General features: G+C 40.1%; 1 protein-coding gene across 2 annotated transcripts in view; it reads right to left on the bottom strand.

Annotated features, from left to right (window-relative positions):
- The window catches only part of LOC120306494 (ribose-phosphate pyrophosphokinase 2), a 38,869-nt gene extending 12,798 nt beyond the window's left edge, over positions 1 to 26,071 (bottom strand). Inside the window, exons 1-4 of one of the 2 annotated variants that reach the window (XM_039339816.1) lie at positions 25,860 to 26,071; positions 5,432 to 5,615; positions 2,707 to 2,721; positions 316 to 414 (exon numbers count right to left, since the gene is read on the bottom strand). In XM_039339816.1, coding sequence (XP_039195750.1) covers positions 316 to 414; positions 2,707 to 2,721; positions 5,432 to 5,615; positions 25,860 to 25,981 — 420 coding nt within the window. In that variant the 5' untranslated portion in view covers positions 25,982 to 26,071. The remainder of the gene's footprint in view (positions 1 to 315; positions 415 to 2,706; positions 2,722 to 5,431; positions 5,616 to 25,859) is intronic. The other variant, XM_039339817.1, reaches the window with a different exon arrangement.
- Positions 26,072 to 26,370: the final 299 nt, after the last annotated feature.

Below are 26,370 nucleotides of genomic sequence, written 5' to 3'. Positions count from 1 at the left end.
AGGTCTATAATCTCTTTATATTTCTTCTTTGGCCATTCTAATATTTACCTTGCTCCAGTTATTTCTTTGAAAGTATAATTTAAAGGATACCATAGAAATATTGAATTTCTTTTGCTTTGCTCCCTTTTGCTGGTTTTGTTCATGTTTCCTAAAATCCAATTTTCTTGTTGTTGAGAATGTTAATGTCCTAAAATGCTATATGTCTTCTTTTTACAATTTTTGTGGTATATAACATAACACTAAAACTACAAGGAGATACCCTTGAAGTTACCAGGAAGTACATCTGTATAAGTATTGTCTCTGACTCATAATTACCTGGATCTGGGAAGCATGCAAATCCATGGTGATAATGTGGTCTGCTCCAGCAACTGATAACATGTTGGCAACAAGTTTTGCAGAAATGGGAGCCCTGCTCTGAAGAAACAAAATATGGATTTTATGAACTTTGAAAAGAATTCTTAAAGACTACATTTATTGCTACAAATTATTTTTATACGAAACAAGTAGGAATTCCATCAAAAGTTGTACCGTTCTTTCCAAACAGTAATGTTCCTATTCAAGTTGAAACTCAACAGGCATGCTTTTTCTGGATAGCATTTTTTCATAGTATTGGCCCTAACAAGTTATATATAACAAGCTTGTCCCTCCCATCTCTGTTCTCCATTTTTTTGTTTTAATGACACTTAGCAAGAGACAATGGAACTGTGCAGTGCTTCAGGGGAAAAAAAAAACTGCTGCAAAGCATGAAGAAGCACTCTGAGGATATCTGTCTGTCGAAGCAGCCATAAATTTTCCTGGGATTGCCATTCCCTATGGCTACTCTGCAATCCTTTAAGAATGTTTGGTTTATGGAGCTGTGGGCATAGGCTACATTAATTAGAATGGTAGGCAAAGTGCTTCTTCTTAATTCAGAGTTATGTGTACTACACAATTCAACCAGGCATTACAGTTGTATAGTTCCTTTGATTTGTGAACAATCCATGCAAACATCTCACAATTAAAGGAACACTGACAGTTCACCAAAAAGGCACATTGCACAATATCAAAACTGCAAGATTTCAAGCAGTGATTTAAATATTAAAAAGCCACAAGGCAGAAAACTTTCATAAATTTCATTTTCAGCAAGCAAAATGAAAAAATAATCATTCAAACAAGATGCAACACAATTTGTTTTTTTTTTAAAAAAAGAGATAACAGTTATGTTATTTACATCAAAAGCTATATGGTAAAATTCAATTTAAAGCTTATGGTTAGAGGAGCAATAGTAGACAACTAAAAGACCATCAATTATTTCAAACTAATATTTGAGCTTGATTCTCAGAAAAGTTGTAACCTGTAAGCCACCCAGAGTCACCTTGTAGGGGAGATGGGCAATATAAAAGTTAAACAAACAAACAAACAAAGACTATTAAAGAAGACAAACATCAGGTTTATTAGGCAAATTGTGTTTTTTGGAAAGAACAATTCTGAGAATAGGGTTTCAAACAATTATTCTGGTTTACAGAGTGTACTGCTGCCACACAGTCCAAAGAAAGGGAGTAAATTTATTTTTAAAGACAGTTAGCTAGAGTTCTAATTTTATATAGGAATCCTCAGGACTGTTAAATTATTCAAAATCTTTTAAAATTACAAGTTGCTTCAGAAAGCAAGCATCACTAAAATGCATCATTCCAAAGATGTCCAAAGGTAACAAAAAAGGGGATTCTTTTTGTTTTACAAAAAATTAAAGATACCATTAGCAACACCACTCTTAGTGATGACATGGGCACAACTATGTAATTTTTTGCAGCAATAATTGACTTCTTTCAACTTTCTAATCTACAGTCCTAATGGTCCTACATCAAACAAATAACAGGGTTGTTAATATCTCAAATTGAGTCATTTGAAACCAAAAAGGCAACTTCAAATTCTTCATCCACTTATTTACATTTTGGAACAAACTCTGAGAGAAAAGTTTCCTTCGCTTTCATACTTCGAACTTTCAAGAATTCAGATCTAATTTTGGTAATACACAAACATGTATTTTTCCCTATGTGAAGATTTTATTTTTTCTAGGTATTCCTAGTAACAAATATCTAAAGAACAAGCAACAAAGCCATTATCAAAAACCTGATATATTACAGACATACAACGTTTTATGATACTGATTTAGAAAAGCTGCTGAACCTTACCCAACAGTTGGGCTCAAGCAGGTGAATTTGTCTACCACACTTTTTGACTTACACTTTTCTAGAATGCTGAGGTTAAATGATACGATTTTGCTTCTCATGCCTATGCAACTGATAAATTTTCTCTCTCGTAATACTCATGTAAACTTTTGCTACTTCTGCAATAATATAGGAGCACACTTTATTTATACAGCTCATGTACAAACACAAAAGATTTGAGCAAATACATGGATTTAAAGCTTTCTTCATTTGGCAAAGTTGCAAGTATTTAAGATATTGTTTCAGCTAACATATTTACTTTGGAAAAAGTTTGTATTGATTTCAGTATGAACTTTGTCACACTAACAAAAAATTACTAACTTATTTGTAATGGCAAATGTTCCAGGCTCTTATTTTTACAAAGCCCAAGGATAAAGCTTGCTCCAACGGTAATTAAATATTATGCAATGAGACTCAGTTGAGATAAAAATGGGTATGCTGAGCTTGTAATAATCCATGGTATATTTTAGAGTTAAGATAGCTGCAAGGTACCACTTACCCATCTACCTTGGTCCTATATAGGAAAACACAATAAAAGCAAATTAATGAAAAATGCAAATCTTCATATGCAAGAACAGGATAAATTAAAAAAACCAGTTCAGTCAAATTTATTAAAATCCCAACTGACTTTTCTCATTTACAAAGATGTAGTATTGTAAACAAAATATTATAGAGTTCATTAAGAAACAAATTTATTCATGCATTTAAAGATGGATGTTGCATATGGTTTGAAGAATTAAAAAGGTAAATCACATTTGAAATATCTAGTTTCAATATTTTCATTTATGAAACAAAGTAAAAAATGAAACTTTAAGATCATGTGTCCATATACAGAACTTATATATAGTGTTCAAAGAGAATAAAATATATTGTAACAAACAAAGGGCATCTTTGAAGTAGAAACAATTTAAAAATCCATTTAGGAAAAAAATCACAATTGTTTAATATCAGCATTTGAATGGAATAAGGGCACTGAAACTCTTCTCCCAAGCCTTTAGCAAGGATGAGGAAGCTGCTTGGATTGACTGTCCTTTTTCCCCATTTCTGTAGGTTACTATTAACTTTGCTAATCTTTTATTTTTTTATGCTTGTTTCTAATTGTATTTTTTTAAAATGTGTTTATTTGTGAGTTGTTCAGGACTGTTGGGAGATATTCAAATTTAATAAATAAAATAGCTAAAGATAACTATGAGGTATATAACTGATGAGAAAGAAAACTGCCATGAGACAGTATGTACCATGGTGACTATTAAGCACAACTTCTAATGTACTAACTACTGGAGAGTACTGTTCACATAAATGACAGATTTTCTTTACTATATAAAGCATTTGGGTAAAAAATGAAAATAACTATTTCACTGAATTCCAAGAGTATCTCACTTGATTATCTAAACACAGGTTTCTGACTGTTATGCTCACAGTTGCAAAAATTGTGGTAGCCAAACACTGAAACCCAAGAAAATATATAATCAGAAGCAGATTATTAAGACATGGCCAGCAGCAGAATTAACAGAATTAAATGGAATAATTAAACACAGCATAGAAAAGATTTCTAGAAGTTAGCATATTTTTCTTCTTTGAAAGCAACAGTTTTACAGGCAGGTATATAGACAATTGTCAATAGAAAAAACATAATTTACTTTGTATAGAAGAATATAATATTCTGTTAAAATCCGGATCGGAATAATCTTGCCATTAATATTCTTAAACTTGATTTTTTTATTGCTTTTGTCACATTTGCCCAGCTTGCCATCACTCTTGTTTAAAATATTGAGTCAAATACTGTAGGCACAAGAGGTATTACAATGGAAGGAAGGCTTCTCCTTGCATTTTAGAGCTATTTCTCCATGGTACGGAACCCATGGCCCTAGCTCCATCTATTACTGGCCATGCTGATGGCCTTACTCGGAGTTATCGCTCAAGACTAGAAAGTTTACAAATTCCATAGTGCAATGCAGCAGTTAATGTCTTTTTTGTTCCATTCACATGGACACACACATAGTACATATCTGTAAAAATATTTTAGTAAACTATGTTTAAAAAATAAAGACTTGAATTTCTCTTCCTCCGTTTCACAGTAGTGGCTTTGGAGAACAGTCTTTTCTCATCTAAGGTGGAGTGAAGGAAAAAACATGTTCCAAAATCAGGACATTGTTTCTTAACTGTCTTTCTCTTTCTCTTGTATTTTGCTGGCATCGGACTTTAAGTGATTTATTTTCATCTAAAGAAACTATGGTATGGAAAAATTGAGCATTCTACTTTCATGGCTCTGAATCTTAATTTAGGCCAGAACCTCTGTATTTCCCTGTAATACTATATTTCCTGGCAATAGAACAGCATGCATAGGTCACACATTAAGCTAATTTTAAAGGCAAGTTTAAGATGTACAACTTGACTACCATTGGTCACAAAATTTAAATGATAAACAAACATGGTTAACATTATGCAACTTCCTTACCAGATTGGAAGATGCTGAAAAAACTGAGGTCATAATATAGTAGTAACCCAAACTGGATTTAAGAATTCTTTAGCATTGCATATTACAGACTAAAAGGGTGCAACTGCATGGTCTGAAGAATACATGAAATGCATTGCCAGTTTCTCTCAATATTTTAGTAAAGTTTAAAATTACTTTTAAATAGAAAAAAATTACAAGTACCGGTACTAGTACTATAAACCTTTTGCAGTGGCCTGGGTGCTCAACCCTAGCCAGATTTAAGAACTTTTAACAATTGTTTTTAATGTTTAAGAACAGAAACTTTTTTCACTATTGTTTCTGGTTTGGAACTTCTTAAGATAATACAGCCCAATTCTTCTGTAGCTTCGTATACCACTTTTAGCCCCTTCCCTGCCACAGAAAAATAAAAATTATACTTAGCTAAACAGATATAAAACAATAATTGTCTTATAAAATGCTCTCTTTTCCCATTTTAAATAATATAATAGCAAAAGGTAGACTCGTAATCCTAAAAAACTTTATTTTTTTGACACATCATCATAGTTCTCATTTTGTGCAATGACAACATTGTGGGCTCCCTTTCCTACCTTCCAAAACTCCTGAGGGGGCAAGAGCGGACGAATGTGAAGCTGAGCACTTCACAAAATATTGTACCAAACAAATCAGTTATGGAACAAATGGTTTACTTGTAAATAAATTCTCTCTATTTCATAATCTTCATAATCTTAATAAACTGACTAATGGAGAATTGTCACCCCTCACTTACCTTATCTTTCTTATCTTGCCTGGCATAAGGAAAACATGGAATTACCGCTGTCACACGGGAAGATGATGCAATTTTGCAAGCATTGATCATGATAAGAAGCTCCATCAAGTTGTCATTTATTTCTCCACAGCCACTCTGGATAATGTACACATCTTCTCCTCTAACACTTTCACCAATCTCCACACTGAAAGAAAGATTAAAATATGTGCTGTGACAGCGATGACAACTGAGCACCCTAATCTTATAGACCATTAACATTTTGCATTCATAATTGGCTTATTTCCAAGTTAGCCTTCTTCAGAAATAGATAAAAGCAAGCAGGGAGTGGTTACATACTGAGCCTGTTTGCATTTCTTTTCAGATATAGGCATCCATTCATTTAGGGACTTATTTGTTTCCATTCATATATTCACGTGGTTAGCTCCATCATGGGATTCATTTTTTTTAATGCAGTTTAGAGGCTGCCCAAGTCCACAAGACTGTATCTGGTTTACAAAAAAAGACAATAACACAAAAGTCCTACAAGGTCTCACAATCCACCTTATCCCCTAGGAAAATAGTTAGATTTTTCAACAACTTTCTGAATATCATCAGGATGAGAAACATACAGACCCCAGACCTCTGGGGACATTTTTGGAAGGATGGGAATCAGTAACAATATTAAAAACATAACAAAAGGTTATACAAAAATCCAGGTCTATAGAGCCTGAATCTTGAGCACACTCTTGTACTAGAGTGAGTCTTGGACTCTACATGCGCGGCAGGAGAGAAAGCTGAACACTTTTCATATGCGCTGTCTCCAACGTATTCTCAGCATCACCTGGCATGACAAAATCCCAAATAGTGCAGTCCTGGAATATGCTGGAATCTCTAGCATGTATACACTATTGAAACAGCGACGTCTACGCTGGCTTGGGCATGTCATGAGAATGGCTGATGGTCGGATTCCGAAAGATCTTCTATATGGAGAACTAGTGCAAGGAAAGGGCCCCAGAGGGAGGCCTGAGCTGCTATATAAGGCTATCTGCAAGAGGGACCTAAAGGCCTTGGCAATGGACATTAACAGCTAGGAATCCTTGACCTCTGATCGTTCAGCCTGGAGGCTAAAGACACAGCATGGCCTTCTCCAATTCGAAGAGACACTTGTGCGGCAGGCTGAGGCAGTCCCAGAACCAGCGAAACCTGGGGGCTGGACAGGGGACAGATTGTATCTGCCCTCAGTGTGGAAGGGACTGCCATTCTCGAATTGGCCTTTTTAGCCACACCAGATGCTGCCTTAGGACCTCTTTCCAGAGCATGATATCATAGTCTCTCGAGACTGAAGGATGCCAATGAACAAAAGGTTTGTCCTATATTTCCTTAAGGAGACAATTTTAAAATGCACTTTTAAAAACAGCTGCAGGAAAATAGATCTCTTATTGGCATACTGACATAAGTCTTCTCTCAAGCCAATACCCTGAGAGCAGTATAAATTTGCTATTGTTCACTGGCTATGTTGAAGTATATCCAAGTATGGCTTAATTTTTTTTTTTTTAAGTCATCCAGTTCTGTAGATTGGGCAGTCGGTAGCATTCAGCCTGAACTTCTGCACCTTTTAAAACAAACAAACAAAATGAGGGAGAAAGGATTTTTGAGGTGTCACTTTTTTGTTGTAGAATTCATTTTTAAAAATAACAAATACCCATAACAAATAATGGAAGCAACAGTTCAAAACATGTATGAAGCTTCACTGTACAAAAAGTAACAGAACTGAACCTAGGAAACAAACAAGAGCAATGGAGTCATTTCAATTCAGCCCATCAGTAAGAATGAAAATACATTTTTATGCCTGCTGCCAAATACACACGTTTAGCCACCTGAAAACTTAGCACTATATCTGAAATGCACATGGATCAGTACTTTCCTTGGCATTTGGCTCCCTGCTTAGGAAAAAAAAATGCAACTCAGAAAGGAACCTATATTTGTTTTATAGATGGAGAAATGTAATGGTATATCAATTTGATCTTGAGATTCCTACCCATATCCAACTTTCCAATTGCTACACTATTTTATGCTACACTATTTTATAATGTACAAAGTAGCCCTAAAATGCAATAAAGTGGCACAACATAGAATACATGAGTCATCCACAATTAAGTGAATATGGACGTTTTAAAGACATTCCTTCTTTTCTATCTACTGAGTTTCCCTGAAAATAAGACCTGGTCTTATATATTTGTTTTGCCTCCAAAAAAGGCATTATGTCTTATTTTCAGGGGTTGTTTTATTTTTTTCCAGGAGCTGCTCCACGCGCTTCACACCTGCTTACCGCGCTGCAAGGCTCTTGCTGCCGCTGCCGTGAGGCATTATGCTGCAGCCGCTGCTGTGAGGCGCGCCCTGCTGTTGTTGCTGCCGCCGGAAGGCGGATCCAGCCACTGTTGCCATTGTAAGGCACGTCCCGCCACTGTTGCCACCGCCACAAGGCGCGTCCTGTGGCTGTTGCCGCCTTATGGCAGCAGCAATGGTGGCAGGACACACCTCGCAACGGCAGCAATGGTGACAGGATGCACTTCGCAGTGGCGGCAGCAACAATGGCAGGACATGCCTCACAGCAGCGGCGACAGCAGGATGTGCCTCATGGCAGCAGAACCTTGCGGCACAATACCGTATATGCCGGCGTATTAGGCGACCCGGCGTATAAGACGACCCCCGTCTTTGTCACCGAGCCGCATTCCTAGAACGTCGTCTTATACGCTGGAAACTACCAGTATTTCCGGTGTATAAGACGACCCCCGTCTTTGTCGCCGAGCCGCATTCCTAGAATGTTGTCTTATACGCCGGAAACTACCAGTATTTCCGGTGTATAAGACGACTCGGTGTATAAGACGACCCCCGTCTTTGGCGCTTGCGGAAGTCTTATACGCCAACATATACGTTAAGCGGGATGTGGGGCACATGGGACAGCTCCCCCCTCCCCCACCTCATGTCTTAGCAAATAAGTATGGCTTATTTTGGGGGTAGGGTTTATATAAGGCCCACCCCCAAAAAAAGTCAAGCTAGAGCTTATTTTGGAGGTAGGACTTATTTTTGGGAAAACACAGTATATACTACTGAAACTCTTTGTGTCTATTTGATTGTTTCAGTTGGGTGAAACAATGCAACTTTTGAATCAACATACAACAAATGGTCTAATTTACAGAATTTGTCCAAAATCCAGGATTCATTACCATATGGTATGGAAATCTAGCAAAGTTATGGCTGCTTCAGCCACGGCCAGGTGATTGTCATTTCCAACGCTCCAAACCATTTTCCTAAACCAGTGGTTCTCAACATTTTTAATGCTGTGACCCCCAACCGGTCGTAAGCCGAGGACTACCCAACCGGTCGTAAGTCAAGGACTACCCAACTGATCATAAGTCGAGGATTTTCCTTGCCCGGGAGCGCCACGCATGCATGGTGCCGCCCCCTGCGCCAGCCGAGGCATAGCTGGCAAGGAGCAGCGAAGGCGCAGGGCGACCACCGGCTGGGCCACCAACTGGCCCAGCCCAAGGGAAGGCACCTGCCGGGCCCCACGCACACCAGCAACCCTCCCTGCACCCGCCGGCCTCCCACCTCCCACCCCTGGCCCTCTTTTACTTACATTTTTAGTAGTTGCTCAGCAGGGAGGGGTGGAAGCTTCCAGACAGCTCGCCTTCGCTGCAGACAACTTGCAGCTCCATTTGCAGAATGGGACTTTTGGCGGGCTCAGCAGGGCAGAGACGGCCTGGACAATTCCTATTGGCTTTTGAAAGCCAATAGAATTAGACTCTATTCAAGAGAGTCTATTCTATTGGCTTTCAAAAGCCAATAGAATAAAAGGGAGTAGCACAGCTAAGGAAAAGGGGAAAAAAATGGCGGACTGCGTTGTTTGGCGACCCCCGTGAAATGGTCATTCGACCCCAAATGGGGTCCCGACCCACAGGTTGAGAACCACTGTCCTAAACAAACAACAACGAAATACCAATGGGGAAGATCATTCCTGTTTCCACAGGTCATGTTGTCTAATTAAACTTATAAGAGCCTAACTTTTGCATTACACTGTTATTACTAATTAACTAATTATCCTCCCGTCCTCCTTCTCCCCTCTCCAGTTTAAGCAATCTTCAGAAATAACAATATAGATCAATGATGGCGAACCTTTTAGAGACCGAGTGCCCAAACTGCAACCCAAAACCCACTTATGTATTGCTGGATGCCGGATGAGTGTGGCCTACTGAGTGGGCAAGGCTATAGTAGTCATGGCAGCGTGGGTGGGCGTGGCCAGGGTGGGCGTGGCCATCTTGATGTTGTTTCTGGGGAGGGATGCCTGTGGGAGCTGGGCAGGGTTGGGGGAGACCAGGGGTTCTCTGGCAGGTGGGGCAGTGGGCAGGAGGCTCGTCCTGCAGGGTGAGGTGAGGCGAAGGAGTGAAGATCTTAAAGTCCAAACTTAATGGAGGAAATACCTTAAAGGCAATCAACACCTGGGCAATTCCAGTCATTAGATACACAACTAGAATAGTGGACTGGACTCAACTAAAAACAATGGATAGGAAGACTAGAAAAATAATGACAACAAATCATGCCCTTCATCCATGAAGTAACATTGACAGACTTTATCTACCAAGGCAAATAGGTGGGCGTGGAATGCTTATCATTATTAATAATAATAATTTCCATCTAGCAATCGATTGCTCAGTTTTAATGGGGCTGTTTCTGGTAGGGTTAGATTGGGCAGTAGGAGTGTTAGATGTCTGCTGCTTCTTTAATTATTGTGTTTCCTTCTATGTGTGACATACCTCCATTTGTCTTCCTCCAAGGTTTATCAGTAGTAACTCCTCTGGGAGTTATTTGTTCATTATTTAGTTCGGTTTGGGTACAGCTTTCTTTCGTATGTTTTTTGTATGTTGGAGTTTGGCTAGAGTTGCCTCTAGATCCCTTACTTTTTCCTCTAGTAGTTCATATAGTTTACATCTAATGCATGTATAATTTGGGTGTTCTTTGGACATAAGCACATACACGGAACATGTATTGCATACCACAATAGTATCAGCTGCCTGTTCCATGAGTTTGAAAATCCCTTTTTGGTTGGTGAATGTGCTTTTCTGTTAGCCTTGTTTCTTCCTTCTCTGTTCTAAGTAATTGTGCCTATTTTTTCCTAACCTTTTTTCTGCCTGTTTGTGCTCATTTTTCTACCTTGTTATTTATTCAACCTTCTTACTATTATGTTAGTTTTATTTATCCTTTTCTTCCCTTTTTTTTTTAAGTTTTTGAGCTCCAATTCCTTTTTATTCTTTACTGGGCGTCTTCTCTCCCTTCCTATTGGGACCTCAAACTTAATTGTTAACTTCACTTTTGTTGCTCGCTACTCCAGCCTCTTGTTTTCTCTACCAGCTCCCTTCTTTTTCTTGGTGCTTGTCTCTGCTCTGGTGAAGCCTCCGTTCAGCTTTCTGGTTGGCTCAGCTCCGCTGTCTGGTCTGTTCCTCTCAGCCAGCCACTCAGCTTTAGAGATCAGAGCTCTCTAGCTCGCAGCGTCTCTGTTGCTGCTGCTGCATTTCTCCCCCCCCCCCCCATCAAATTTTGTTTTGCTTCTCATCCAAAAAGCTTCTTCAGCTCTGACTGGATGGTGGGGAATGGAAGGACACAGGCGCAGGCCGCCAGGGAAGAATCTGTGTTGTCTGCATCTGAAACTTCAGTTCCTGTAGTCTGCAATTTTTCTGGAAATCAGTTTCTGGATGACTGAGAATCTCCATAGACATTTAGCTATGCACTTTGGGATGAACACCCTTTGAATGGTGAAGGAGTATGAACTGACAACACAGATTCATCCCCGGCAGCCTGTGCCCTGTTCAGCAATGAAGGGACATAGAGCAGAAAACATCCAGCAGAAAGCACAGCTCCACAATACAGTTCTTTCAGCAGTTCCAAGAAGGCTCCATACACATTTGTATTCAGGTCACCGTGAGGACACAGACAAACCTCCAAGTGGCCTCAATGACTCTCTAAAAGAATACAAATGACCAGTTGTCTAAAAGGAATATAAATCCTTCCATTCCCCACCATCCAGTCAGAGCTGAAGCTTTTTGGATGAGAAGTAAAACGTTTTAAAAAAAAAACCAAGAAAGTCCAGTTGTCTCTTGTAACAGCACCTTTGGGACACTGATTAACCTGTTGGTAGAGAGGAATGGAAAAATAGGGGCACAATGGAATCCCCTACTTTGAATTGGGGTAGACAGATCTCATATTTAATGCATAGTTTTCAAATTCAAAGTTAAAAAGTGCTTTATTATTTAGTTATTATATTTATGTGCTGTTCATCTCTGGAGGCAACTCTGAGTGGCTTATAACATATATGCTTTGTTGCATGTGGGGGTCTCAAACATAGTGCTTGTCTTCAATTTTTAAAGCTTCCTTGTCTTTTCTCAGGAGCAAAAAAAGGGTGACAGAATAGTCTAACTCAAATCTAGGCCTTCAATTATCTTGACATGAGTTCAGATAACCTATATCAGTGATGGCGAACCTTTTAGAGACCGAGTGCCCAAACTGCAACCCAAAACCCACTTATGCATCATCGGGTGCAGGGTGAGTGTGGCCCATTGAGTAGGTGTGGCCCATTGGGTGGGCATGGTTGCAGTGGTAACAGCAGACTGGGTGGGACTAAAAAGTTCAATCAATCAATTCCAACTTTGCAAGATCTTTTTTTTTCCCGCGAGAAGTTGAAATTGACTGATTGAACCTTTTGTTTTGTACATGGCAGTGGAGGCCTAAAGCGAAAAGGTTTTATAAAACCCAGCTGAAGGCCTACAACTGAGGCGACAGCACGTGTGCCCAGAGAGAGGGCTCTGAGTGCCGCTTCTGGCACCCGTGCCATGGGTTCACCACCACTGACCTATATTATAAAAACATTTTAATTTTGGTTTTATTACTATCTAAATCTGTTTTATGTTCAAGAGCAGACATGTCAAACACAAGACCCAGGGGCCGGATGCGGCCTGCGAAGTGGTTTCATGTAGCCCGTGAAGCCATCCTGGAAACAGTGAGGGAACGTCCCACTCTGCCTTGGCCCTGGCCCAGGCCAGCCGGGAGCCAATGTACAATTTTGTGGTGGCCATCTACGCTTAAACGCGTTCAGTCTTAGCTCCATAATCTGCCCCCCCCCGCATGGCCTGAGAGGAACAGTGAGGCTCCTCCAGTGGACCATGCCTTAGCACTTGCCCTGGTCCCATCCCCTTCTGCCAGAGACCCTCAGATCTATCCCACTCCTGCCCAGGCCCCCACAGGCACCCTTGATGCGATGTAGAGCTGGCCACACCTACCCAGTAGGCCACACCCACTCCTTCCACACCCACCCAGTAGGCTGCACCCACCCTGGTTATACCCACCCGGCCCCGAGGGCAACCGCAATGCTGATGTGGCCCTCAATGAAATTGAGTTTGACACCCCTGTTCAAGAGCAATGTTAAATTATAGACAGTTGTTTTGGAAAGCTTTGTAAACAAAACTGTAAGCTAATATTTTAATAACATTTGTCAGGCTACCTGTTTGGCAACTTTGCCACATAAACTCTTAATTCAGAGTATCACAAAAGAAAAGGATGAGTTATTAACTCTTGATGTTTGTTTATATCCCATCTTTCAGTGAAATTCTCAGAGGAAAAAATATAGTCAAGGATACAAATTAAAATACACTGCCTATGTGTAAATGGATCATGGAGTTGTATCTTTCATTAAACAAAACACAACAACACAGGATTACTTCCCCCAACCAATCAATCTTAAGCACTGTAGTAGTTAGCCCTTCACTATCTCATGCCTCTCCAATGAACTATGTTATATGAACAGCTCACAAAGGATGTACAATATTAACAATCCTTTCCCACCCATTTATGAGGCTGTTTCATTTTTCTCTGCCTATGGCATATATGGGAGTGAAAAAAGCTGACTACATTGTCAAGGTTTCCTTTTTTTAAGGAAGGAAGGAAGGAAGGAAGGAAGGAAGGAAGGAAGGAAGGAAGGAAGGAAGGAAGGAAGGAAGGAAGGAAGGAAGGAAGGAAGGAGACTGAATAAGTTCAGATGGCAAAGGATCACCATCCAGTACCTGACTGCATGCAGAAATAAATCTTTTGGAAAGGGAGAATATAGCTATATTATCAAATGCAAAATACATGATGTGTCTCAATGCATTAAAAATGGGAATATTTTACAATCTCAAAGCATAAAGATAATTAAGGCCTAAGTACTATAAAAGATTAACATTGTAGTTCTATACAAATCACTTCTTGTATGTACACTAAGAGCTTATGCACCAGAAACAAATTCTTTGTGTGTCCAATCACACTTGGCTAATTAAAAAAATCTATTCTATTCTTTGAAAAAAAAATCACTAACTTCCAGAGGATTTACAATGCTTGTGCATACCAGAAATGGAGAACCAAAGACCCTCTAGCTCTTATTCAGGAATACTTCCTGAACATTAGCCAGGATGGCTAGGTCTGATGGCAGCTGATCTTCATCATCTAGATTCTAGAGCGCTTTCAGTTAGCCACCTTAGTGCACAAGAATGAAATCTTGCTTTGCCTGTTTCAAACATTACCAACTCTGTTTAAACCAATGGCAGAGGGATATCTCTAAGTTTATACAGCAGGGGAAAAAACCAAGAATTATATATAAATTATTACAAGATGCTAAGGAAAGACGTGGTTTAGGTTTACCTGATTTGAAACTATATTTTGATGCTTGTTTGGTTTGGCTAAAAGAATGGATAAACCTTCAGAATAAGAAGTTACTGGACCTAGAAGGCCATGAATTAAGGTTTGGTTGGCATGGCTATTTGTGGTATGACAAAGTTAAGGTAAACGTTGATTTTAATAATCATTTTACCAGGCATGCTATTTTGAGAGTTTGGATTAAATATAAAACAAGATTCTCTACGAAGATGCCACTTTGGGTTTCCCCGCAAGAAGCCTTTTTTTAGAAAAGAGATGGTGATGAGGCCAAATTGGTGGACCTATGGTAAAATATCTTTCAACCTGGGTGAGTCTACTCTCAAATCTAAGGAGGAGCTAGAATCAGAAGGTCATGTCTGCCATTGGTTTACATATATGCAATTGAAAGAAAGATTCAAGTTAGATAAAAAGAACTATGGGTTTAATTTTGTTAAAAATGAATTGGAAAGCCTACTGTGCGGTAGTGATGAACATAGTATTGCTAAAGTGTACAAAATATTATTGAATTTAAATCTGGAAAATGAACAAGTAAAACATTGTATGATTCAGTGGGCAAGGAATTTTGGGTACAATATAATTCTTGAACAACGGGAAAATATGTGGAATAAAGGATTAAAAATTACATTAAATTATAATCTAAAAGAAAACTTTTACAAGATGGTATACTGTTGGTACTTAACAACAGACAAGCTATCAAAAATGTATAAAGGTATTTCAAGTGAATGTTGGAAATGTAAAGGTAAAGAAGAGACTTTTTACCATTTATAGTGGACATGTGATAAAGCAAAATATTAGAGAAAGATTCATATGTTAATACAGAAATTCCAAGAGTTCTGTCTTCTTAAGATGCAAAGTGGGGTGGGTCCTTACATTAGACAGGACTTGCAAAATTAATCCACCTGGAAGGGAGACCCTTGCTGGGGGATTTTGCAAAAAATTACCATGTCAGACAATGGAGCAAGAAAGGGGGAAAACTCCCTGGAAAGAGAGCCGCTGACCCAATTGGAACCTTGCCGGATGTTGGGATCCGAGAGGTCAGATTCCTCAGGAGAAGAAGTGGTGGAGACACGGGACCACAAGCCTCGCTGGTCAATGGGCATTGGAAAGAAAAGTGAATGGGGAAAGGAATCAAGAAAGGTGACCCTGAGACGGGGGCCCAAGCAACCAGAATGGAAGCAGGAGATAGAGAAATCCCTGCACGCAAGTGAAGAGGGAGAAAGCTGGGCACCGTACTCAAGACTGTATCCTAGAGAAAGCTATTGACCTGATGAAGAGAACTCTCAGCTCCCTAGGAGAGGAGAATCCTGAGCCCTACGGCCGCCCCAGCTCCTGGAGCCGAAAAGGGAGAGACACCGAGGGGGAAGTGGAACCTGCAGCCCCGGGGACATCTGCTGATCCAGTAGTCCCCACCTCCTACCGAACCACAGATGGCGATCTGGACGGAAGACACTACCACCAACAATGGAGGCACTGATCCATTCCAAGACGTCTGCCGTTGGAGGTGAAATTCAAAGGGGAGCCAACACGCTTGGGGTTTTTCCTAACCCAAGTCCTCAGCTACATGGAGGAATACGGGCAGGACATCCCCAGCGACAAAGCCCGCATCCGGATTGTGCAATCTGCCCTGGACGGACCGGCTAGAGATTGGGTGGTGAACTTGCATGACTCCAATGCCCCAGAACTCATCAACTTCAACCGTTTCATGTCCTCTCTGAGAAGACGATTTGAAGACCCCCTGGCTGATCGCAAAGCCCGCGAAAGGATAAAAACGATGAGGCAAGGCAAACGCCCGGTGGCTGAATATACACAAGAATTCCGGGCCATTGCCAGCAAACTGAACTGGCCAGAAGACATCCTCCTTAGCCATTTCAAAGACGGACTAAATTATGATCTATATGACGCCTGCCCCAAGGGGACCCACACCAACTTGAGGAATGGTATATCTTGGCAGAGGAAGCAGAGATCCACATATTGAAAAGACACCGCCGAGGAAAACAATGGAGCCGCTCCCCGCCTAAGTTGACACACGAACCAGTGAAACCATCGGCTACAGCCAAGAAGCAAATGGGGTGTTTCAAGTGCGGAAGAGAAGGGCATTGAGCTGTAGAATGCCGCTCCAAAGCCCCCCAGCACAACCCAGGCAAATCCCCAATCAGCAAATCCGGAAAGTCTTCAGCTAAGCCAAAAGAAACTGCCCTGAGAATGATGGAAATTGCGGAACCCCCCACTTCTGCTCATCTGGGGAAAGAACTCCAGCCTACACCGCAGGGCCAGTGAACGCTTCAGATGACAGCTCGGAGGGCGAACCCCTGGTAGACACATCGCACCCATCCTCAAGACAGTGACTATATTAATTCCCCCCATGCCCGAAGCTGTGAAGGTGAAAGCCTTAATAGACTCTGGCTGTACCCGCTGCCTCATTAGCCCAACACTAGTGGGGAATCTGGGCATCCCATTGAGGAGACTCAATCTCATTTGGCCAGTTAGATGGATCCATAGCAGGGCAGGTGCCAGCTACCCTAGCCACTCTACCAATATACCTCTCCCTGGGCAACCATGAGGAGGACATAACGTTTGTGGTGACCCCAGGCATGGAATGCCCAATGATTCTAGGGATGGAATGGTTGAAAAATGGAACCCCTGGGTAAATTGGAGGATGACAGAAATCAAATTCCCGAAGGGGGACCCTATGGACTTAAAACCCCAAGGGAGGCTACCAGAATCAAGAATAGAAAAAGCATCCATAGGAGAGGAAAAAAGATTAACAGAAATACCAGAGGAATATAGAGACCTTGCTGAAGTTTTCAGTGAGGAGAGGGCGAATGAGCTCCCCCCCCACATCGATCCACAGACTGTGCCATTGAATTCAAGCCTGGGGCAAAACTCCCAAAGCCCAGATTATACTCCATGAGCCCAAAGGAGAAGGAGGAAATGGAAAGATTCATAAAAAAAAACCTAGAGAGGGGTTTCATTGAGCCAGCCAAGCCTAAAGTGGCTGCCCCGGTCCTTTTTAGAGAGAAGGATGGCTCTTTACGCTTATGCGTGGATTATAGGGCCCTGAATACAATCAGTGAAAGCAACCTATACCCTCTGCCCTTCATGAAAGACATGCTGTCACACCTCTCGAAAGGGAAAAAATTTTCTAAACTAGACCAAAGGGAAGCATACTATCACGTGAGAATTAAGGAAGGGGACGAATGGAAGACCGCATTTAACTGCCCCATGGGGTGCTATCAATTCAAAGTCTTGCCATTTGGATTACAAGGGGGTCCTGCAGTCTTTATGCAATTAATGAATGACGTTCTAAGGGAGCACCTGTTCAAGGGGGTCCTTGTTTACTTGGACGACATTCTTATCTTCACCGAAACAAAAGAGGAACATGTCAACCTTGTCAGAGTGGTTTTAAAGAAACTGCGAGCCGCCCACCTATATGCCAAACTCTCAAAATGCGAATTCCACCAGGAAAGGATAGACTACCCTAGGTTATCGCATATCCCCCCAGGGCATTGAAATGGACCCAGAGAAGGCCAGAGAAGTATTAGATTGGCCACCACCCCGCACAAGAAAGCAACTACAAATTTTCCTGGGCTTTGCAAACTTTTACCGCCAATTCATCCCCTCATTTGCCCAGATAGCCTTGCCCCTCACTAACTTACTAAAAACGAAGGGAGCATCCTCAGTAAAACCTAGCCAGCCACTAACATGGACAATGGAGTGCCAAGCAGCGTTTGGGAGACTAAAGAGACTTTTTTCTGCCAAACCAGTACTAAGACACCCAGACATGGACCTTCGTAATACAGGCAGATGCAAGTGATGTGGCAGTGGAGGCTGTTCTATTACAAGAAAACGATGATGGAGTATTGCAACCCTGTGCATATACATCCAAGAAACTCACAGAAACAGAACAGCGCTGGCCCGTATGGGAAAACGAGGCATACGGGATACATTGAGCATTACTCACGTGGCGACAGTTCCTGGAAGGCAACAAAATCCCTTCCAGGTGTGGACTGATCACAAAAAATTTGGAAGCCCTAAAAACGCCCAGGAAACTCAATCCCAAACAAGCCCGCTGGTCCCAGCATTTTCACCAGTTCCAATTTAAGCTCAAACATTTACCAGGAAGAAAGAACTTACTGGCAGATGCACTATCTCACATGCCCCAATATAACAGCGCACGAGCCACAGACTCTAAACCAATAATGGCAGAGTCACAACTGGCAGCACCAGTAACCACAAGAACCCAAGCTAAATTAAAACCACAACTGGACAGCCAAACTGGAATTGAATTCAGAAAAAGTTTGGAAACAGACGAATGGTTCCAGAAAAACAAAAATGTGTGCACAATGAGAGATGGGTTGCCTTGGGTATGGGAAAAGTTATATATACCAACAACCCAAAGAGTCACTTTCATGCAGCTTTGCCATGACACAAAATCAGCAGGGCATTTTGGATTTGTAAAAACTTTACACTTAATTAAACGACAATTTTGGTGGCCATCAATAAAAAAGGACATAGAAAGTTATGTGGCCAGCTGCCCAAAATGTGCGTCTGCATAGAAGTTGCAAGGGAAATCGCCAGGACTATTACAAGCAGTGGCAAATCCCTCAGCCCCCTGGAGAGAAATAGCCATGGATTTTATAGTGAAATTGCCAGAAAGCAATGGGAATACTGTTGTCTGGACGGTCACGGACTTGTTTTCCAAACAGGTGCACTTTATCCCTTGCCAAAAGATTCCCACTGCAAAAGCCTTAGCAAAACGTTTCATCCAGCACATTTACAGATTGCATGGGGCATCCCAACGTATCATCTCTGACGGAGGGTGCAATTTACGTCTGCATTTTGGAAGGAATTTTTATCCCTCTTAGGAACCACTCAGGGACTGACATCTAGCCATCATCCACAATCAAATGGGGGGGCTGAAAAAATGAACTCCGTACTTAAGCAATATTTAAGATGTTTTCTTAGTTTCCAGCAGACCAAGTGGGTGGACTTACTCCCTTTTGCAGAAGTTGCCTACAATAATGCAGTCCACTCCAGCACAGGTTACACTCCTTTTCAAATAGCCACCGGTCAAAGTTTCAACCCCATGCCAGAATTAACCCCAAACGAACCAACGATCCCATCCCTGAAAGAATGGATGGAAAAACTACAAAACACCTGGCCAATAGTTAGAAAAGCACTAGATGAAGCTAGGCAGGCATACAAAGCACAAGCCGATAAAAAAAGGGTTGAGCCTACACCATTCATTATAGGTGAAATGGTGTACTATCTACAAAATACCTAAAGTCCCTACAACCCTGTAAAAAACTTGGACCAAAATATATAGGGCCTTTTCCAATTAAAAGAATCATAAACCCAGTAACAGTAGAATTAGAATTACCCAAAAATCTCAGGCAAATACACCCGATTTTTCATTGCAGCTTGCTGAAAAGAGAGCATCAGTCAGCTTTACGGCCAAAAATCCCCCCACCACCACCTCCAATCATGGTAGAGGGCGAACAACATTTCGAAATAAAGGAAATCCTAGACTCTAGGAGATATCATGGAGCAACTCAGTACCTAGTTGCCTGGAAACACCTCCCTGCCTCACAAAACGAGTGGGTCCATAAACGTTATGTCAGAGCCCCGAAGCTATTAAAGAAGTTTCACACAGAGTATCCTAACAAGCCTGACTTTTATACCTGTTTTGTTTTCTTTCAGGTGGATCTCTCTTATTTTTGAGGGGGCCGGATGTCAGAATCCAATTATATTTCATCTCTAATTATCAATTATAGAAAACCCCATTTCTGCCTTCTCTGGATTCTGTCATACAATGAAGGGAAGGGGGTGAACAAAGGGGCTTTATGGCCCTCACTTCCTGTGGTACAACTTCAAAGGGATTGAACGTGGATAGCACCAAAAAGGCCTAATCATAACAAAGGGGGCTATTACCTGTAGTTTTCTCTGAAGTCTCCATCCAGCCGGCAGTAAGGAAAAAGGGGGTGGGAATGTAATGCCTGAGACTGTCGCTGGAAGTAGGGGGTGACTGGGTGGGGCTACCGGGAAACCCCTTAAAACCTTGAATGGGAGAGCTTGGACCCCAAGTCCTGTCTAGAATGCCTGCAACCATTTTCTCTTAATAAAGGATTCCTGTTGGAATAATTATTCCAAGAGTTCTGTCTTCTTAAGATGCAAAGTGGGGTGGGTCCTTACATATAGAAAGAAAACCAGACTTTTCTCTAGACAAAGATCTGGAAAAAAATACGGAACTTTGAAGTTATATATGTTGACAGCAGCAAGATTACGCTCAGAAATGGAAGATTACATTGATTCCTACAAAGGAGGAATGGTTACAAAAACTGATGGAGCTAGCAGAGATGGTTAGACTGACAGTACTGATTAAAGAAAAAAATACGAACACTTTTATTGCCATGTGGAAACTGCTTCTAGATTTTATGCTTGAGGTGGAAAAAAATGAAATTTTGATTGTGGGTTTTACCGATTAGATAGATTTGATGTTATTGAAATGGCTAGTTTATATTATTTTGTAAAAGTAAAAAGTTGAGGTTTGAAGTTGATACTCTGTTATACCAAAGTCGGAAGTCAATGCCCTTTTTCCCCTTTTTTTCTCCCTTACCTCGTTTCTTTAATCCCCTTTCCCTTCCCCATATTTACCATTTACTTTGTATTTCGATTGTATCGTATATTATAAGCTAATAAAACTTTTTTAAAAAGAATGAAATCTTGCCTGACTATAAGTTAGCTCTTGCACTTTAATATAGCCATATGATAATTTCCAGGGCTTTTTTTGTCATAGAATGCACCGGAACAGAGTTCCGGCACCTTTTTTCGATGGATTTTCCAGAGTTGTGTTCTTTTCCTATTGTTTCCCTTCCTATCCTCGTTTGTTTTTGAAAATGCCCCGCTGGCGGCACGGTGCAAGCAGGATCCCCTCCACCGCTGTCTGGCTCTAGGAGGAGCCATGAGGTGCTAGAGCACCACAGCCAGAGTGTGACTTAATTGGCTGGGTCAGACCATGTGGTATGGAAGCTGATAGTGGGAGTGGGAGACACATAAACATGGAGGCCACCTTTCACGAGAGGGTGAGTGAACTTTTTGCCCTCCCTTACAGGTGTGATGTGAGGTTAAAAAGAGGCAAAGCGAGAAGAAAGAAAGGCGGCTGGCGTGGAAGCTTGCCCAACAGCGAAACTTTGCTGTTTCAGTTCCTTGAGTAGTTCAAAGGCTGGGATGTCTACAAAAATCTCTTTTTAGTCTTTTATATTTTATATTCAAACTGCAGAGGGGAAGAATAAGAATAAAGCCAATGTCTTGTGATTTGGATGTATTATTATTAATAATAATATATATTAATGATGTATTGGTCAGATGTAAAGGTAGACCTACAGTATGAGGTTTCATCAGATCTATTTATTAAATTGGGTTTAATTTAAAAGTAAATTAAAATTAATCTATTCACTAACAAAGTTTCAACTTTAATTGACTTTAATCAAGTCAATATCCATATTAAATTCCAAATATAAATTTTTCCACCTTGTTTGACAACTTCTTAAAAATAATTCAATCTTTTACAAGCAAATAAATTTTGTTTTATTGGGCCAATTTCACTCCACATAAAAAGCTGACATTTCCGCTCATTAAACTAAATGGGTATGCCAGTGGTAAATGTCCCAAAACATTTAAAAAATGCCTTCTTGTAATTTAAAGCCACACAGTGCATGGCAACATTAATAGTATTAACTTGAACAAAATCCTAGTCTTTTAGATACACTAAAAATTGAAGGGCGTTTTTTTCCAACTACAAAGATAAACCTTGTAGGGTAGGCAAGGCAGGTTGTATGACGTATGTGAGTTCCGGCACTATTTTTCTTTTTTTTTTTTTTTACAAAAAAAGCACTGACAATTTCTACTAGTCAGGTAATATTACCGCTTTTCAAACCTGTTAAAAGAGACACACCTAACAATTAGCCAGAAACAATAATTTTGGAGGAGACTGGTAAGAGATTGAATATGCTGACCAAATATTGATTCTGGAATTCATTTCCTCAACTGGTCCAAAAGAACAAAAGTTTGTTGACCCTCAGGACAAGCCTTATCAATGTACATTTTCCTTGGAGGTGTGTGGAAATAGCCTGAATTTCAGGAAGAGGATTAGTACTCTTTAATACTAAGCCAATTGGTTAATTGTTCACTTCTAATAATGCACAGTGCAAAACTGTGTAATGCTACTCATGTAATAATGTTCTGATAAGAACAGAACAAATGCAGTCAGCAAGATCTTCCCTAGACAGGATGCCTTCCAAACATGAAGAGCCTACAGATCATAAAATTGACTTCAGTCGATCTGGTCAACTATCAGTCATGTTATATGAGAATTATGGAAGCTACAGTTTTAACATGTTTAGAGGGGACCAGTTTAGAGAAGGCTAGGCTAAAAATACAACTTGAGATGGGCTAATAATATTTGCCCATCAGCAAAACAAAATAAAACATCAAGTTACAAATGTTTTCTATCCACAGCTAAGCTAAGAAAGTGTAGGCATTTTTCAGTAACTATACACAGAATATTAAATGCAGAGCACAACACAAATATAAAACAGTGCATATCTATTGCTGCATGTGCCAGGTAGTAGTAAAAACTGACATCAATTTCCCAGTGTGTGTGTGTGAGTGCATGCACACATTCTGTGACATATGGTGACTTTGCGCCACTTACCCTGTCTCAGCTCAGTCCACCTCACTGGACTGTTGTGAAGTAAGAGAGAAGTGTATTATGTATTTTCGCCACCTTACTTTACTTATAAACCATAATAAATGTGGGATAAAAATCTAATTATAGATAGTAACAAAAAGAAAAAAACATCAGCAATGTATCAGTATCACTTCATTTCCTATTACTTAATAACTGAAATTAACTCAAGGATGGTAAGATGAGCTTGGATATAGGAAATCAGCTCCAGATAGATCTTCCATTTCCTATTGTGATTATTGGCTATCTTGCAGAATTACTCTAATGATAAAATATGATTCCATACTTTCTTAAGAAGTTGAATACAGAATCCAACTGTATTCTCTTAAAATAATTTTATTTAGAAGACACATGGGAAAAAAATGAAGATAAAAAGACAAACCATGAAGAAAATGTTCTTGATAACATTATATGAGTGATTTGTTATTATCTTCTTCCATGATGGTGTTGGGTATTTTTGGGGAGGGGGCGACTTTCTGGTTTACTCTGCTGCCCCCAATATTTTCCAACTCAAGTACTAACTAGATTGAATTCTACTTAGCTTTTTGGATCTGTCAAAGTTGACTAGCATTCAAATTAAGCATAAATTAAAAAAACACAATTAAATAGATCAAGCATAGACTAATGTAGCATAACCTAGTGAATTTGCAATGTAAGTTAAAAGAATAAACAAGAATTCAAAAATAGAGAAGCATTTTATGTAAAATATTCATATGGAGGCAGAAAAATTAAAGTGCCAATAGTGGAATAGATAAAAAGGAATTGGTAAGCCAGGACTAAAAGTGAATTGACAAAACCTTGGGGTTTTATGCTACTTCAGCTCTTCAAGAATTACCTGAAGAATGAATGCCAAATCCAATTTTTTTCTGAAAGATTTATTTTCCACAAAATATTCTGTGTCCTCATATTTCTTTATAACAATAGTAATGGGTATCCCTAGCTTATAAGAGAGACCACAGGGAAATATAACTGGCTATTGGCATCAGCCATTTTCAATTCCTAGTGACCATATAGATTTTCTCCATGATGATCTATCCCTAACCTATTCTTTCAAGTCTTCAAGTATAATAATAGCATTTAAGTATCCTAAGATATGACACATAAAAGAAGGAATAAGCTTATCTTCTTGAAGAATATAGATTAAAACTGCAAGGAATTACATTCATGCTCGATATAAAGAGGAGCTTTTTGACTGTACAGTGCCAGCCTTTGGAACAGATTGAACCCTTGAAATGGTGAATTCTTTCCTAGAGTTCTTCAACGAAGTCTGATGGTCATTTGTCCAACATTCCTGGTAGATCCTGTACTGAATAGGACATCGGATTAGTTGACTCTCATTGTCTCTTTCAGTTCTATTACTCCATGACTATGAGACAACATAATGAATATAATAGAGTAAGTGCTTTTGTTAATCAAAAAGTGAAAAAGAATAAATTAAATGAACAATTCTTGACTTAATGTGACTGATAATACAACAACCATATAAATTAAACTTAAGAAAAATAAGCCTATTTAACTATATTCATGTTAATTTAATTAAATAGCTTTATTTATTCTTTTACTTGCTTTCACAACAACTATCACACTATTCAGAAAAACCACTGTTACGGTTCTTGATTGCTTTTACTGTGGAGGAACATATGTAATAAGCTTTGTCTATGCAATTATTAATGAACACCCCCAGCATTTTTAAGGTCACAGCTAGATCACAGATGGCAACATAATGGGATATGGAGCAAATAAATGTTCCCAAGTAAATTTAGAACAGTTCAAGGAGGAAATGTTAAGCACATATATTTAAAAATAAAGAACTACAGTTCCATTCCCTATACTTAGGAACAATGTACAACAAATCTAGTGAATTTTAAACTATTTTTAAATATTGTTCAATGCATGTTCTTTTAATCTTGTAAGTGGGTTTTTCCAAGTGAAATTAGTTGAGAAGGAAAAACTTTCACATTATTTGTAATTTTGCTTGATGACACTCCACTAAATTTTTCCTAGTCACATGATCAGTGGAAAACAACATTTGCTGAGAAGCAGCAAGAAAGTTAGGTAATCATGAAACCAATGTTTTTTAAACATTATTCAGTCCTTTTCATAAACAAGACTGTCACCACAAAGAGAAAAACAGTTTAAAGCTAGTAATTAAGTGTATGTAAGCTAAGTGAGTAGAGGGGATCATTAGTATGTACAGTTTCAGTAAGTTATTAGTTGCAACTTGTGACCAAAACACAGCCTTAAAAGTACATCTTGGAAATATTATATGATAATAAGTGGAGTATTTTTAAATTCAGAACTAATTTGCACATAATTCACTTGGATGATTACCCAGACATTTTGTGTATCAAATATGATCATTTTTTAAAAAAAGACTATACCAGCAATACAAAAGTACTGTTGTCCAAAACTACTGAAAAGGTGATAATATTCCAGATAGTGTACCGAGGCTATAATTTGTGGTTAAGCAGATCTGTTGATGTATAACGTAGATAGCAGCTTCCAGACTAAACATACTGGTGTATACAGGAAGCAAAAGGATTAAAGAGGCCTCTAGTAGCAACTTTTTTTTAAATAAATGCCAGCAAAATTATCCAGAGCAGTGTTCTTCGGGACGCATGCAATGTTTATTACATAAGGTTCTCCCTGATTATTTATTCAGCAGTCTCCTCCTCCCAATTAGAAGGATCACACTAATGGTAGTCTTGTCCACCATCAAGACCAGTCCACGCAGGAACGGGACGAGACTTACAGGCGACTGGAGCAGGCTGCGCTTTCCAGAAATCCTTGTCCTGGCTGCACTATTCACTTAACAGGTTCATACCCACTCTTCTTTCATTTGCCGCCCCAATTTCCACATCCTGAATGCAAAGGAGCAATCCCTATCGGGGGACGGTACTGAGAACCGTGGGGATAACATCCAAGGGAAGCAGAGGCAGGCCGACCCATCGACCTTAGGCTCACCTGGTCTCCTGGTTGCTGAACTTCTTGGTCACCACCTTCCCCAGATCCAGCCCCAGGCGATCAGCCACGCGTTGGGACAAGTCCTGATGGGAACTCCCGCTGAAGAGCACGATGTTGGGCATGACTGGGCACAGAAGGCCGAGACGAGTCGGAGCCGGGAAGAAGGGGGGGAACGAAGCCACGCGAGGGAGAGAAAGAGAGAGCGGTCGCGCGCCACAGGCCAACCAAATAACCGCGGCCCCGCCCCTTCCCTCGCGGAAAGCGCGCCAGAAGGTCGCCTTCCCCTCTGCCCGCCCCCATCGCTCTCCGGGGCCGCCGAGAGAACGGGACGGAGTGGGTGACGTTCTAGAAGGACAGGATTCAAAAGGGGAAGGAAAGGTCACATGGGGAGAATGAGCCTCGAGATAGAAAAATATGTCTATAATGTAATAATCCCAGTTTAAACTTCCTGCGTCGATGGAGTCATGCTTGAAGAACTTGTGGAAAGGAGGGTCAAATCGTATGAAAATTT

This window comes from Crotalus tigris, unplaced genomic scaffold (genome assembly GCF_016545835.1).
Source record: "Crotalus tigris isolate CLP2741 ecotype Arizona unplaced genomic scaffold, ASM1654583v1 scf7180000017740.2609645, whole genome shotgun sequence".
Lineage (NCBI taxonomy): Eukaryota > Metazoa > Chordata > Lepidosauria > Squamata > Viperidae > Crotalus > Crotalus tigris.
The sequence above is the reverse complement of the archived record's forward strand: the minus strand, read 5'-3'. Positions and strand labels throughout refer to the sequence as shown.